This window comes from Ochotona curzoniae, unplaced genomic scaffold, assembly GCF_017591425.1.
Source record: "Ochotona curzoniae isolate NIBS_2020 unplaced genomic scaffold, NIBS_Ocur_1.0 contig_2599, whole genome shotgun sequence".
NCBI classification, from domain to species: Eukaryota; Metazoa; Chordata; class Mammalia; order Lagomorpha; family Ochotonidae; genus Ochotona; species Ochotona curzoniae.
Genome location: NW_024465520.1, coordinates 7,066,325 through 7,082,120, shown reverse-complemented (window position 1 = coordinate 7,082,120; position 15,796 = coordinate 7,066,325). Strand labels below are relative to the sequence as shown.

Sequence of the window (15,796 nt, the reverse complement as noted above, 5' to 3'; positions counted from 1 at the left end):
AATATGATAATAATAATATATGTCTGATATGGTAGACAAAACAACGTTATCATGTTCAGCAGTGGTCTCACTGTTAATCCATGTAGGAGTGCAGAAAAAATGCGGGTAGGATGATGTAATAATAGCAAACATTTCTTAAGAATATCATCTTAAATGTACTAAGCTTTTGCCACAAAGGTTTCAATGGGACATTTATTTTAATGCTTGAAGAGTAATATTACATTAACATCCGTCTGATAAGCATTATATTTTTAGTTGCCAATAATCCATAGAAAAGGCAACACATATTTGCAAGCAGTGTTTTGCCTACAGTAGCTGTCTAAATAAAATGACATAATGGGGCAAAAGGGAGGGGGGGAAAGAAAGAGGTCATTATTGAGGAAGATCAATATGCACAAAGCTCTGCAGCAAACCCAAAGCGCCGTAGAGGGTATTCTGCAGCTACCTCACGAGATATTTGCGTGTGCAAGTTATGCTATGATGGATTTAACTTCCAATGGAACTCTTCCATGATATGTGGTCATTTACAAGTCTCTCACAGTCTCAAGAAGCATTAGGACTTTTCTGATGTACAATTTATGACCTTTCCAAATGTAATCTCACAACACATTTGACTTCAACAAAATCATATACTTTATTATTATTATTATTATTATTATTATTATTTTGGTCAAGACACTGCAATATGACCATCACCTGGTGAAGGCAGAGATCCATACTCTGAGGATAAGCTCCAGTTTAGAGTTGTGGTCTTAACACATTACCAAATATGTTCATCAATTTTTTAATGCAATTTTACTGACCAAAACACCTCTTTTTCTTAATGTGGTGATGTGCTCTCATGTGGGACAAATCTCACAGAGAAAACACAATGCACAGTCATACCTACTAAAACAAATGCCTCCCAAAACAGACCTATCCTTCTGGTCACATTCTTGTCTTCAAAACTTTGCGGAACAGATCACGTGACAAGCAGACTGTTCGACCTTTGTTACATTTGTCTTAGGACAAATGCCCCCAAAACCTTCATTAGACAGAACTAATCTGCCACATAAAGCAACTTCAGTCATCTTACCATGAAGCTTGTAGAAAAAAATGTTAAAGGATGTGTCTGCATAATACAAACGTATAATACATCCACTGTTTAAGAAAACATCAAAAAATGGAAGTTTCTAGATTAAATTTTCCATGAACATGCTTTTTAAAAACAAGTTGTTACCATGCATAGGGGGTCTTACTGGACGAATCTGCCATTGAACACCAAAACACAGGAAATCCTTACTAAATATCTGAATTGAAATTTGGTGACTCAAGTGTTCATAGATGAACAGTTAAAACTAATCAGATAGCCACTGAAGTTTCAAGTTAGAAATCCTAAGAAAGAATATTTACTTAGAAATTTATACTCAAGTGGGGCTGGTACACTGGCATAGCAAGCTAAGCCTCTGCTTGTAGGGCCAGCATCCCATATGGGAGCTGGTTGTAGTCCTGGGAGCTGCCTGCTAAAGGTCTGGGAAGGCAGCAGAGAAGGGGCTGGGCTCCTGCAGTCAGGCAGGAGTCCCATAAAAGAAGCTCCTGGCTGCTGGTTTTGAATAGGCCCAGCCCCTCGTCATTGTGGAGGGAATGTAGTCAGTGTAGCAAAAAAAAAAAAAAGGCGCTATAGCAATCTGTCAGTTACAATCCTGTATCGCTGGTCATACCGCTATCAGACCGAACACTTCCAAACATTTCCTGCTGCTGCTTCTTTTGACCCTTCATTATTTTTCCATTTGTGCAGAGGAAAAGTCTTATTTAATAGTGTTTGTAATGCAGTCCACCAAGAACTAGACTAAAGTTTGCCATTTTTACTTAATTTGACTTTATGGAAAATCTATATTAATAGCACCAAATAATGAGCAGGAAAGCAACACAGTGGATTTGTAATTATAAATAATTATTTGGGCCTGGTGCGAAGGCGCAGTGGTTAAGGTCCTCGCCTTGCACGCCCGGGATCCCATATGGGCGCCGGTTCTAGTCCCGGCAGCCCCGCTTCCCTTCCAGCTCTCTGCCTGTGGCCTGGGAAAGCAGTCAAGGACAGCCCAAAGCTTTGGGACCCTGCACCCGCGTGGGAGACCCGGAAGAGGCTCCTGGCTTCGGATCGGCATAGCATCGGCCGTTGCGCTCACTTGGGGAGTGAATCATCGGATGGAAGATCTTCCTCTCTGTCTCTCCTCTCTGTATATCCGCCCTTCCAATAAGAAAATAATAAAAAAATAAATCTTTAAAAAAAAATAATTATTTGAAAACAGAATGGCTCAAATAAGGTCTCTAAAGGAACTTGTAATATGTGTTTGCTTAGTTTGATACAAAATTTCACTACTAAGTGTAAACCACATTTCTTTAAAAATAGCCAAAATTTTCTTTAAACTATCTACTAATTCAGCCATATCTTCACCCTTATGTTAAAAGTTTCATTATACTGTTTTGAGAAATTCTATTCATGATAAATGGTTGTTTCTACAAACATCAAAATGGTTATTACTCTTTTAAATGGAAAAAGAAAAAAAGCAGGACAATTTTGCATGACTCCAATAAGTTAGTTATTCAATACATTATATATTGGGGGGAATGAGTCTAGATAAATCAAAAATGCTTTTTAAAAAAGTCAGTCCAGGGCCCGGTGTGGTGGCCTAGCAGCTAAAGTCCTTGCCTTGAATGAGCCACGATCCCATATGGGCGCCGGTTCTAACCTGGCAGCTCCACTTTCCATCCAGCTCCCTGCTTGTGACCTGCGAAAGCAGTCGAGGACGGCCCAAGGCCTTGGGACCCTGCACCCATGTGGGAGACCTGCAGGAAGGTCCTGGCTCCTGGCTTCAGATCAGCACAGTACCGGCTATAGCGCTCACTTGATACTTTTATTTTTTTGCTAATCCAAATGTACTCAACAGAGTAACAATATTGGAAAGACAGTATGTTTCAAGAAATTAACATACAAAACATACAATCACAAGAAACTTAATGTATCTAGTGTTGGTACAAGACATAATTTAAGACAATGAGCCATGCTAAAATCCAAATGCACAAATAAAATGTAAGCATTTAGTGTATGCATTGTTTCAAAAACAACTCTGAGGTCATTAAACAAATCAGTCCTCAATCTTTCAAAACAAGAAAACAAACTAGAAAAAAAAAAAAAAAAAGCAAAGCAGGTAGGTCAGTTATGCACTCATGTGAATATATGTAATTAGGACCTTGATGCTTGGTTCCCCGGATGTGCCTCTGACCCTGAACTTGTTCGGAAACAGCCAACAGTAAACAGCTTTCACATATCATCACAAAATACACCTCTGAGTTGATATCTCTTCTTTCTTTAAACAAATTATGATCACCCTAGAAATACATCTAGCAATATTTTCTAGTTCTAGACTAAGTAAGCAATATCTTAAAAAGACCAGATGATGTAAATAAACCCAGAATTTTCTGAACCAATGGTTAACAAGTCTCTATGACAGGACTGAGCTCCATCAGACACTGCAACTCTCTTCCCCTCCTTGTCTCACTCCCTTCCAGGAGTGTGCAGCACGGGGGAACAGCAATGCTTTAGTACCAAGCAGGGAAGCACAAAGATATTTCTGACCCAGGTAACATGTATTTACAATACTTTGCTATCAGGAGGAAACACCTAGCTACTGTGGATATTTTTAGTATCAATTCTTAAGAAGTCAGAAAAAAATTCAGTATGTGGTATTCAGCAACCGAGTAGTGGGCAGCCACTATACACTTATGCAGCACACCACTATTTTGAGGGCAAATATAAAAGGATTAAAAACTGAAAAACACAACTGAGGCTACTAACTTTTTTAGTATTTACAATCACGATCTTCAAATTCTGAAAGCAAACTGGAGGCAAATGGGCGGAAGAATGCTCCTGCCTCAGGGTATTTTCCAATGGATTTTCTAAATTGCCACTACTGGTTTATATAAATTTTGTTCTCTCAAATATGAAAAATATTTTGGAAGTAGTGAACTAAAACCTAAACACAGAATCTAACTTAGATCAGGCTAATTAAGACTTTTCTATCATAAAATTTAACGTAGTTCTTAATTAAAAAAATAATGTTAACTAGAATAGTTAACAAAATATTAAAGTAATTCTAATGTAGGGCCATCACGGTGGCATAACTGGCTAATCCGCCTGCCAACATGGCATTGCTCGCAGGTGCTCTGCTTCCCAATCTTGGCTCCCTTGCCTTATGGTCTGAGAAACCTGCAGAGAATGACAAAAGTCCCTGGGCCTCTGCACACATGTGAGACCTGGAAGCAGCTCCTGGATCCCAAATAGCCAATGCAGCCATCGGGAGAGCGAACCAGCAGATAGAAAATCCCTCTCTCTTTCTGCCCACCCTCACAGATTTGCAGGTAAAATAAATCTTGAAAATACAGTAATTAAAATCAATATTCCTTTCTCTGGCTCTCCAAATAAAACAAACGAATCTTTTAAGAATAATAATTTCAGGGGCCCTAGCCTTGTGCCCAAAGTCCTCGTCTTCAATGTACCGTGATCCCTTGTGGGCACCAGTTCGTATCCCAGCTGTTCTACTTCTCATCCAGCTCCCTGTCTGTGCCCTGGGAAAGCAGTCGAGGACGGCCCAAAGCCTTGGGATCCTACATCTATGTGGGAGACCCAGAAGAAGTTTCTGGCTTTGGACTGGCTCAGCTTTGGCCACTGCGACCATTTGGGGAGTGAATCTGTGGAAGGTTTTCCTCTCTGTCTCTCCTTTTCTTTGTATATATGACTTTCCAATAAAAAAATCATCTTAAAAAATTTTTTTCAAATTGTTCAGTACTAGACTGAAAAAACAAAACACGAAAAGATGCCCAAGGTTGTCCTGATTCAGCAAGTTCAAGTCACTCATTTCCTTCTTATCTAAAGAAGCTTTGCTACAGATTTGATAGAAAAAAATCGTTCAGCAAGCTATCTTCACACACACACACACACACACACACACACACACACACGTTTTGTTGCACTCAAAGTCTTAGTTTATTTAAATTCCATTTGGTGAAAGCTACAAGAATTTTTCTTTTAAGTGAGACCTTTACCAACCATGGCAATCTTTCCCGTTTCTCAAATCTCACCCTGAACAGAATTATCAAGACCTCTTGTAATGGGCTAAGGCATGTTAAATTGAAAAACGTACTAGATAACCAAGAAGGAAGTGGGAAAAAAGTAAGCAGGAGCACAGAGGGTGAGAAGCTAAGAAATAATTGCTCATTGCCAATTCTTAAGTCTGGAAACGTGCTCAAAATAGATGTTAGCATGTCAGGTGTCCTACTTCTCCTAGCCATGGAAAACCCAAGAGACAACTACAAACCAGCAAAACGCCATTTCAAGCAATGAGCCAAGATCTAGGGTCAAAAACCTGGCAGCTGATGAGCCAAGTAACAATACATAATTTGTGAGACAATTTTTTTTCAAGATAATTAAAACTCCTATGTAACTCACACACACAAAATACACAGTCAAAAAACAGGACACAAATATACTTCTTTCTATTCTAAGATACCTATATTAATATCTACATCTTCTTTTTTTCATTACCCCTCCTTCAAACTTAGAAAAATAAGGTTTCTTCCCAAATAAGATTTCTTCCCCAGTTTCCCCTAGATTTTAGGCACCATTTCTTTACATGTCTCCAATAATAAAAGGTAGGGAGACAGACTTAAAAAAAAAAAAGTTTACCCAGAACACTGTTCTGCCTTTTCTACAGAAATGTACATTTTAAACATTTTTAAAAGTATTTATTTTCGTTACAAAGGCAGATTTACAGAAAGGAAGACAGAAAAGTCTTCCATCTGCTATTTCATTCCCCATATGGCTGCAATGGTCAGAACTGAGCTGATCCAAAGCCAGGTGCCTCTTCTGGGTCTCCCACATGGGTGTGCAGGATGCCAGGGATATGGGCAATCTTCCTCTGCTTTTCCAAGACAAAAGCAGGGAGCTGGATAGATAATAAGTGGAGCAGCCAGGCCATGAACCACTGTCTATACTGGATCCCTGCTCTTGAAGGTAGAGGACAAGCCTGCCGGGCCATGACATTGGCCTCAAATTTAAATAGTCTTGCAGGAGACTAATCCAAGTGTATATTCATATACGACAGGGAAGAAAAAAAAGCACACGTGCCTAAAAACTAAAAGTAATCAGGTGATAAAGTGCTGGGGTTCTTGGGTCAGCTACATGAAGGACATTGGTTCAATGTGCAAAATCTAAATACGAACCATATACTACTGTTACCATTGAGCATATCAACATTAAACATCCCAAACTTGATATGTTGTTGGTATATAACAAAATAATCTTAAGACATATTTGAGGTTAAAGGGATGATATTCACAAATTACAAGAAATTTCTAAAACAATAGGATGGTAAGGCAAAGAATGTAAACACTGAATCTTAGTAAGATCATTCTTGGAGTTCTTTGTACTATTCTTGCAATTTTGAAATTAAGGATTCAAATATGTTCTCTTCTTTTGGGTGAGGAAATAACGCTGTCAGAATATTCTAAGAACAGATTTTTTTTTTTCCATTTCAAACAGTGACACAGACACGTATCATCTCCACTGGTTCACTCCCCAAATGCCCACATGGATGGGGAAGGGCAGGCCAGCACAGCGCCAGGAGCTCCCTGCAGGTGTCCCCTCTGGGTGCAGGAACTTGAGACTGGAAAAGAAACACCGCTCCAGAGGTGCTTTAACTCCCCAAGTCAGAAGAGCCTGCTGCGACCTAACCTTACATGCACAGGTGTCCGCTCCGAGTATGGCCCGTAACTGAATCAAGTTAACCTTCAGGAACTCTTTCACCATCCAGTTTGTAACATACGAGACACTATTCTCTATAAGTTATTTTACTGCCTGGCACCTGGTAAGGAAGAATTCTCTAGTTCCTATGGTGCTGCTGTGTCATCTATGGGGGGAGGGTTTATTTATCACCGACATTCATGCATATTTTTATTCCCAATAAGCTGTCACATAATGATTAAATGGAATGTGGGATCTCAGACTGGATTCTGGAACAGAAAAAAAGACATTAAAAAGTGGAAAAATTCAGGTTGGCATGGTGGCATAACATGCTAAGCCTTTGCATGCTGGTTGGAGTCCTAACTGTTCTACTCCCAATGTGGCTCCCTGCTTATGATCTGGGAAAAACAGCAGAGAGCACGCCAGGTCCTTGGGCCCCTACTCCGTGTGGGTGACTCAGTAGAAGGGCCTGGCTCCCAGCTTCGGACCACCCCAACTCTAGCTGTTGCAGGGATATGGGAAGTGAACCAATGGATAAGATGTCTGCCTCTCCTCTTTCAGTAACTGCCTTTCCAATAAATTTTTTAAATCTTTGGGAAAAAAAGGGAAAGGGGTAAAATTCAAGTAAAATCTATGACTTTTGAATAGTATTATATCAATGTTAATTCCCTAGTTTGATAACCACATTGACATTGTACAGGATATGAATGTAAAGGAAAGCTAGATGGTGGATAGATAGGAATTTTGTATTTATGCAACTTTAAACATAAAACTACTTAAAACTTCAAAAAGCAAAGGGCAGGAGAGTAGTAGACACATTCTAAAAGGTCATCTAAACTACTTTCTAATTTCAGGCTTGCCTGATCTTCACCTTACAAGTGCGAGATATGGGCACAGACAGGTTCGTGTCCCAGCTGCTCCACTTCCCATCCAGCTCCCTGCTTGTGGCTTGGGAAATCAGTTAAGGATGGTCCAAAGCCTTGGGACCCTGCACCCACGTGGGAGACCCGGAAGAGCTTCTGGCTCCTGGCTTTGCACTGGCACAGCTCTGGCTGATTTGGCTATCCTGAGAGTGAACCAGCGCAGAGATCATCTCTGTCTTTCCTCTCCATAAATCTGCCTTAACAATAAAAATAATTATAAAAATTATTTTTCTAATTTTTGGCTTTTTTGATGATCATTTATACCAGATGTTCAAAAATACAATGAAATATAATCTGAGTAAATCATGTAAGCACTAAGGAATAGGGAATATATTTAGACTGGCTAAGAAATGGCCTGGGATCATCCTTAAGATACTTACATGTAATTACCAGGTGAGAATATATAATCAGGAACGATCTCCATCAACTATCTCATATTGTGATCTTTTGTAATTAGGTAGTTCAGGTCTACAACTATGCAGAACCACACAGACAGATGCAGGGTGAAAGAGCCAGACACAAAATACACAGTGCCTGATTCTATTTACAGAAAATACTCCTAGTCAGGCTAAGGAGAGAGAAGGGCTTGGCAGGAGGCACGAAGAGATCATGAAGTGAACTTAGAATCTGTATTTGATCTTAGTACGGGTAACGCAGGTGTTGTTACACTTGAGTTGTATTTAATTATGGTGTACTTTTTTTTTTTAAAGATTTATTTATTTTTATTGGAAAATAAGATATACAGAGAGGAAGATCTGGCTGATGTTTCACTCCCCAAGTGATTGTAATGGCTGGAGCTGCACTGGTCCAAAGCCAGGAGCCTGGAACTTCCTCCAGGTCTCCATGTGGGTGCAGGGTCCCAAACCTTTGGGCCTTTCTTGACTGTTTCACCAGGCCACAAGCAGGGAGAGCTGGATGGGAAGTGGGGCTGCCAGGATTGTAACCAGCGCCCATTTGGGATCCTGGCACATTCAAGGAGAGGATTTAAGCCGCTAGGCCATGGTGCTGGGCCCTACTTTTCTTGTAAAACTTAGAGTTAAAGATTTTACAAAGTTCTGTCACTGGAGCCAATATTGTGGCATAGCAAATTAAACCTATGCCTGCAACACTGGCATTCCATGTAACTGCCAGTTTGAGAACCCCTTGCTCCACTTTTGATCCAACTCCCTCCTAATGCCCCTGGGAAAGCAGCAAAAGATAGTCATCTGTTTGGGCCCCTGCATCCATGTGGGAGACCTGTAAGAAGTTCTGAAGTTCTGGGCTTCAGCCCGGTCCAGTCCTGGCTGTTGCAGCCATTTGGGGAGTCAACCATTCAAGGAAAGATTATCTTTCTCATCCTTCCTGGAACTCTGCCTTTCCCAGAAACAAACTAATCTAAAAAGTTATATCACTGAGCATTTAAAAAACCAGATTAGCCAATTGTCTTTCATGGTACGGATGGTTATTTATAGCATAAGTAGCTTAGTTTTAACTCACATTTAACTTCACTGTTAGCTTAGAGAACAATGACAGAATTTTTTAAAATTTTATTTATTTTATCCAATAATTTTAAAATTAGATGTAATCAGAAGAGATAATAACTATAAAAATACATGTATATATCAAGTATTTGGTATAAAGTCTTAATACTGACTTTTTTTTTTAATTGGAAAGTCAGGTTTTACTGAGAGAAGGAGACACACAGAAGATATGCCATCCACTGGCTCACTCCCCAAGCAGCTGCCATGGCCAGAACTGAGCTGATCCAATCCTAAGCCAGGAGCTTCACACAGATCTCCCACATGGGTGCAGGGTGCCAAGGCTTTGGGCCATCCTTGACTGCCTTCCCAGGCCACAAGCAGGGGGATGGGAAGTGGAGCAGCCTGGGACACAACCCGTTATCCACGTGGGATCCCAGCGCATACAAGGACTTTAGCCACTAGGCTACCATGCCATGCCAGCCCACTACTGACTTTTTATTAACTTATTTAGACATTCATTTAATAGGTCCGTGTCTGCTATTTGCATTTTCCTTACTAATTTCTCCTTAAATTATCCTGAGGAACAACAATCTGGCTCAAAGTTACGGTGTACTAACAACTGTTATTTTGACTTCTTGACTACATTTATGCATTTTTCTTCATAAACATAAAAACACTGTACATGGTTATTAATAAGGCTACATCCTTATAAGCTACTTGATGTTCTCTTTCATTTTACCTAGACAGAAGTGTCCTCTCTGTACTACTCCTCTATCTCACTGGCCTGGTAAGGCTAAGGGTAAAACTGCCTGCTCCGTAGTTATGAACAAATTCTCAATGGCAGCCTGATCCCCATGGTTATCAGGATGCTTCTAAACAAACTCTATTGTCTTATCAAAACCAAGAATGAACTTTAAAAATGGATTCTTTACATAAGAGAAATCTTCTGGGGGTGTCATGGCACAGTGGGTTAAGCCACCGTGTGGGAACTGGCATCACGTTAGGAATGCCCCTCGAGGCCTGGTTCCTCTGCTTGTGCTGTAGGGCTGTTAATATGCCTGGGAAGCAGCAGAGGCTGGCTGAACTCCTTGCCTTCCGGGTTTGGCCTGGCCTGGTTACCTGGAGAGTCAGCCAGTAGATGGAAGATCACTTTGCGCCTCTCTCGCTGTCATTCTGACTTTAAAATAAAAGAGCAAATAGCAAATCTTTAAAAATAAAATCACTATTTTGGAATGCTGAAAGGCTACTACTAAAAATTGACTTCAAATTACATAGTCTCCTACAAAACTATAGATGCTGCATTATTCACCTTAGTTCTTTTGATGATTAATTTTAAGTTGTTAGTTTCTACTTTTATATTTAAAGATGGCTTTACCTCCTGAGCCACTTTAACATGCCCAGTGTGTGATGATTTTAAAATAAGCTTAAAATAAAATTAAACTTAAATTTAAACCTAAAATTCTGAAAAGTTGATTTCCTCTGTATGCACCTTGCAAATGAAAAATAAAGGCTGAAACCATGATGGCATTTATAGGAAAACAAAAAGGAAGGCTTTGTAATAGCTTGAATTTTAGTATAACAACTGACAAAGCACTGAATACTGATGTAAGGAGTGTTTATATATTAAATACTGAATATTGACGTAAGGAGAGTAAGACAGACTAGCAAAAATCATCTCAACTTGTTAATTCTAATTCAGAAGGAAGGGACGAAAAGGGCATTAGAAAAATTTAATGTAGAGAAAGGTATATTAAATTTTGATTAAAAGAGATTCTCCTGGGCCTGGCGTAGCCTAGTAGCTAAAGTCCTTGCCTTGAATGCGCCGGGATCCCATATGTACACCGGTTCTAATCCCAACTGCTCCACTTCCCATCCAGCTCCCTGCTTGTGGCCTGGAAAATCAGTTGAGGACGGCCCAAAGCCTTGGGACCCTGCATCCGCTTGGGAGACCCAGAAGAGAATCTGGGCTCCTGGTTTTGGATTGGCACAGCACTGGCCGTTGAGGCCTCTTGGGGAGTGAATAATCAGACAGAAGATCTTCCTCTCTGCATATCGGACTTTGCAATTAAAATAAATAAATCTTTTGGTGTCTCTCCCTCCTCTTTCGAGAGGCACCCCACCTCCCAGCTTCCTTTCCGGAGGTGCTTCCCCTTCCTTCCCTTCCCTGCTTCCTCGGTCCCTTCACAAATAAACTTTACTGTTTGCAAAAAAAGAAATAAGTAAGTAAATAAATAAATCTTTAAAAATATATATATATATATTCTCCTGAATTGAAATAATTAACAGGAGACTGCAATCTTTCAAGAAAGGCAAAACAAGGGATCTTTGAGGTATTTAGGGCAGGTGTAATGAAAACCGACAAGGGCTAAAATGCTGTCCCAACTGAAAAGGATTCCGAGAATTCACAAACAGGAGCCTGGCCTGAAATATGGTTATCCAGCAACACTGGTAGTCAACCTTAGGCCTCAACGCAAGCAGATAATGCAGTAGATAGCGTGAGAGACTCAGTTCCTTAAACCTTAGGATGATTTTACCTATTAGAATCATCTCTGGGACCCTGCGTGATTGTGGCTAAAGTCCTCGCGTTGAACACGCCAGGATCCCATATGGGTGCCGGTTCTAATCCCAGCAGCACCACTTCCCATCCAGCTCCTTGCTTGTAGCATGGGAAAGCAGTTGAGGACGGCCCAAAGCCTTGGGACCTTGCACCCACGTGGGAGAGCCAGAAGAGCTCCTGGCCCCTGGCTTCATATCAGCTTAGCTCCAGCCATTGCAATCACTTAGGGAGTGAACCATCGGATGGAAGATCTTCCTCTCTGTCTCTCCTCCTCTCTGTATATCCGCGTTTCCAATAAAAGAAAAAAAATCTCTGAAAAATATTTGCTAAAATGGTAAAATAATTTTTAAAAATTTATGATAGTAAAATATGAACAAATGACATGGTGAGGTACAAAATAACACCGAGTTATATTTCATATTTTTCAAGGTTCAAAAAGATCTTGCACCCTTATCTGCAATGAATAAATAGTCCCACAGTACTTTAAGAGCTGACAGAAGTTAAGAGCAAGTCTGGATATGTGCCAACTCACGCTGTAGATGGTGAGAACTCATAAAGCTAGCCATTACTCTTTTAATCAAATATTTTGCTCCTTTTTTAAACAAATATTAAATAAGCCAGTTGAAAACTTGAAAGGAAGGTAACTCAGTTTCTACTAGATTAAGCCTGTCTTGTTTGTACCAACAGGCTAACTTACAATGAAGATGGCTAATCTAGAATTTGGTTCTATTTTGGCATTAACACACTACAGACAAGTATCTGTTAATTTCTTTGGCTATGGTCAACAGGCTCCAAGGAGAAGAGAAAATATTTCCAGCTCATGAGGAACTAACTACAGGTAGAGTAACTTGCCTCATTTATGATACCTTAAAAGTTTCTGGTATCTAAAAAAACAGAACAAATAACGAGTATTTTAGCTGTAACAGCAAATTATGAGTAGGCAACTTCAAAGGCTGTTCTCAAACCTTTTAATATCAGATCCAAACTAAGAAAAAAAAGTGCAATCCTTTCTATACTGATTCAATGAAAATAAGACATTCATATTAGTATCACGGCAGCTCACAAAAGTTAGCTATTTGCAATAAATTGGTGCACTTGTGAAAACTACTCTTAATACATTTCTAAAGACTTATTTTTTCCCTTGTATAAAGTACACCTTAAACTATTCATTCTCTTGCTGTAATTGGTAAACTACTCAAGTTATGAAACTTTGATGCTTATTTCATGCGCTAATTTACATTTATGTAATAATTTACACTACTATGGCGGAACTATTTCAAAGTTGATTTTATAAATAAAGTACATCAAATTTTTAAAGCTCAAAACATTTCTGATAAGTAACACAGTATCAACAAGATATTTTGTCACACAATGACTTTAAAATGACACACGCCAGCCAATCAAACCTAAGAACCTAAAGCATCTTCTACCGCTGCCAGGCCATGTGGCCCATGTTTTGCTATTACACATGCATTGAGCAACAATTTTTTTCTAATAAAAGAGGTAGGTGGAATCCATGAGCAGTATCTAGAACTATGCCAGAAGACACAAATGCATTGCCAGGCAAGAGTTAAAAAGAAATCTAGCAAGCTCTCTGTGGATTTTAAATGCTCTTTGCACTCATATTAATTAAACACAGGAGGACAGAGTGCTAATAAATATTCAGCAAAATAATCCAATAGAGCACATACTACTTTAAATGGGTTAAGCAGAAAGATAAACCAAATTTTTTAAATTAAGTGAACTTCACAACTATACCCTATATTTTAAAAAGTTAAAAATAAAATCTTTTCTGAGAAAGCAAATTGTTTTAGGAGTATGCACATCAATAAAGCAAATCCAGTGAATTCTAGTAAACAAAATATATTTAAATTTCTTTCTAAAAATCAAATGACTGTTTTTATAGTTTGGTCTTGTCCCTTCTCCAGTTTTTTAATTTGAGACAAAATCTTGCTTTGTATTATGACAGGTGTCATAGAGAAACTTCACAAATTAGCACAAAACCAAAAATACTTTTGCATTAAAATATGTTGGACTTGTGGCTTTCATATCAAATTCAATAGAATATATAAATCCTTTAAAAAGTACATTGCACAAAATGCACTAAAAAGAAAAGTATGTTTATATTCTTTCAAAATATACATTAGCCTTTTGGTTTATATTGCTGCTTTGTTCCATGCTAGATACCCCATAGCTTCCCCTCTAAAAAAAATAAATAAACATCAGTTTTAATCACAAGAAACCAGTACAGTGCAAAGCAGTTCATGCATACACTTTCCCATGTATGCATTCCATATGTTACGGAAGTATTCATACCTATCCCAGAGGCTCTTTGATTCCTGAAACGTGTTCAAATGGAACGCTTGGTAGAAAGCAGTTGAAGGATTCCTGTGAGATCCGAGAATCAAATGGAAATGAGGTTGAGAATGTACAGTAACACCACCACTTTCCAAAAAAATAAAAAAGGAAGATTTTAAATTTCTAACACCGTGCAAACTGCTTTCATAAAATCAAGAGAAGAAACATCACATAAACTTGCTCAGAACAACACTGAAGAAACTAAAAACCAGATAAAATCCAGGAGACCCCCTGTGGTAACTTAGAACAATTCTAACAGAAAGATAACACAGGAAAAAAATTAGATATTAAGCAGCATCTAATTCTCTATGTGGATACATATGAATGTGATCAGTTCTCAGTTTGACCAACACTAATATGTATCAAATGCCTTTGGTTTAGCAATTTAGCAAAGCAGTTCTCGCATGAATTTTTAAGCAAACTAAGTAAGTCCATCCCTTCACAATGCAGAAACTCCTCTTAGGATTTATGAAATGCAGGAAGGACTTGTTAATGAACAATGAAGAGGCCTTTCTCAAGTTTGATTTCTTCTATTCCCACTTTCAGAATCCCCAACACGTATGTGTGATTTCTCTAAGCACAGGGAAAAGGCAGCTTTCCAACTCCTCGCCTGTGTCAAAGGTAGAAGTCTGTCTAACATAACTATCACTCAGTTCTACCACTCCTAAGGGGCACATCCCCAGGACCACCACCACAGAATCCTAACGGATGGGCTCACGTGAACAAGTTTGCAGTAGAATGATCCACGTCATACTTCAGGAATACTTAGGGAACTAAACTTTTGATAAATCTGCCCCCTCGCAGGCCTCTCTCCTCCTCACTGCTTCCATAATCTCTCCAATTCCCCAAGCTACACAGTTGGGAGCAAAACAAAAACCTGTCATATTTCACTTTAAAAGCTCTTCACTCAAGCAGGAGCAGAGTAATAACTACAGTTAAGAAACTGCTTATTATATTTCAGAATGGCCCTAAGAGCTAGGTGCTATTATTCTCCTCATCTCAGAGATTAAAAAAAACCTGGGTCAGATTATAGAAACTTGCCTGATGTTAGTTAGTAGTGACAATCTGGTCCCAGAGTTTATGCTCTTAAACCACTAAACACACAACAGAGTTATACTTGGACTATGCTGGCTCTGTTAAATGGGCGTAACACTCTCTCGCCTTATAGGACAGTGAAATAACTAAGTATTCAGATTTAGTTGTTTTTTTTTTTTTTCCAGCATACAGACATTTCAGTGGCTATAAAAAACAAAAAAACAAAAACACCACCAACAACAAAAAACCAAACTTGGGTTCTGACACAACACGGCAGTTCTGAGGCTCTCTGGTGCTGCACGCTTAGTTACAGCCTGTGATGCTGGCATCCCTTTTAACTGTGCCAGTTCAAGTTCTGGCTGCTACACTTCCAACCCAGCTCCCTGCACCTGTGAGACAGCAGATGGCCAACGTCTTCGGGCCACTATCACCTATGTGAAAGAACCTGGCTTTGGCCTGGCCTACCCCAGCCGTCACGACAATGCGGGGAGCAAACCAGTAGATTGGTCATGAAACACCACTGCATATACAGAATTCCATTATTTCAAAATTCAGATTAAAGACTCACATTTTATGCCACATGTTAAATTAAAAGAAGTATTTTGGGAAAGCATTTAACAACTTAACCAGTACATAGTGATCTCTCTTTTTAAAGATTTATTTATTTATTTTTATTGTAAAGGCA

General features: G+C 39.2%; 1 protein-coding gene across 2 annotated transcripts in view; it reads right to left on the bottom strand.

Moving 5' to 3' along the window:
• The window catches only part of TSC22D2 (TSC22 domain family member 2), a 56,436-nt gene that overhangs the window by 29,558 nt on the left and 11,082 nt on the right, over positions 1-15,796 (bottom strand). The window contains exon 2 of one of the 2 annotated variants that reach the window (XM_040974781.1): positions 14,035-14,106. The exons of the other annotated variant lie outside the window; for it this stretch is intronic. Coding sequence (XP_040830715.1) covers positions 14,035-14,106 — 72 coding nt within the window. The remainder of the gene's footprint in view (positions 1-14,034; positions 14,107-15,796) is intronic. 2 annotated transcript variants of the gene reach the window in all.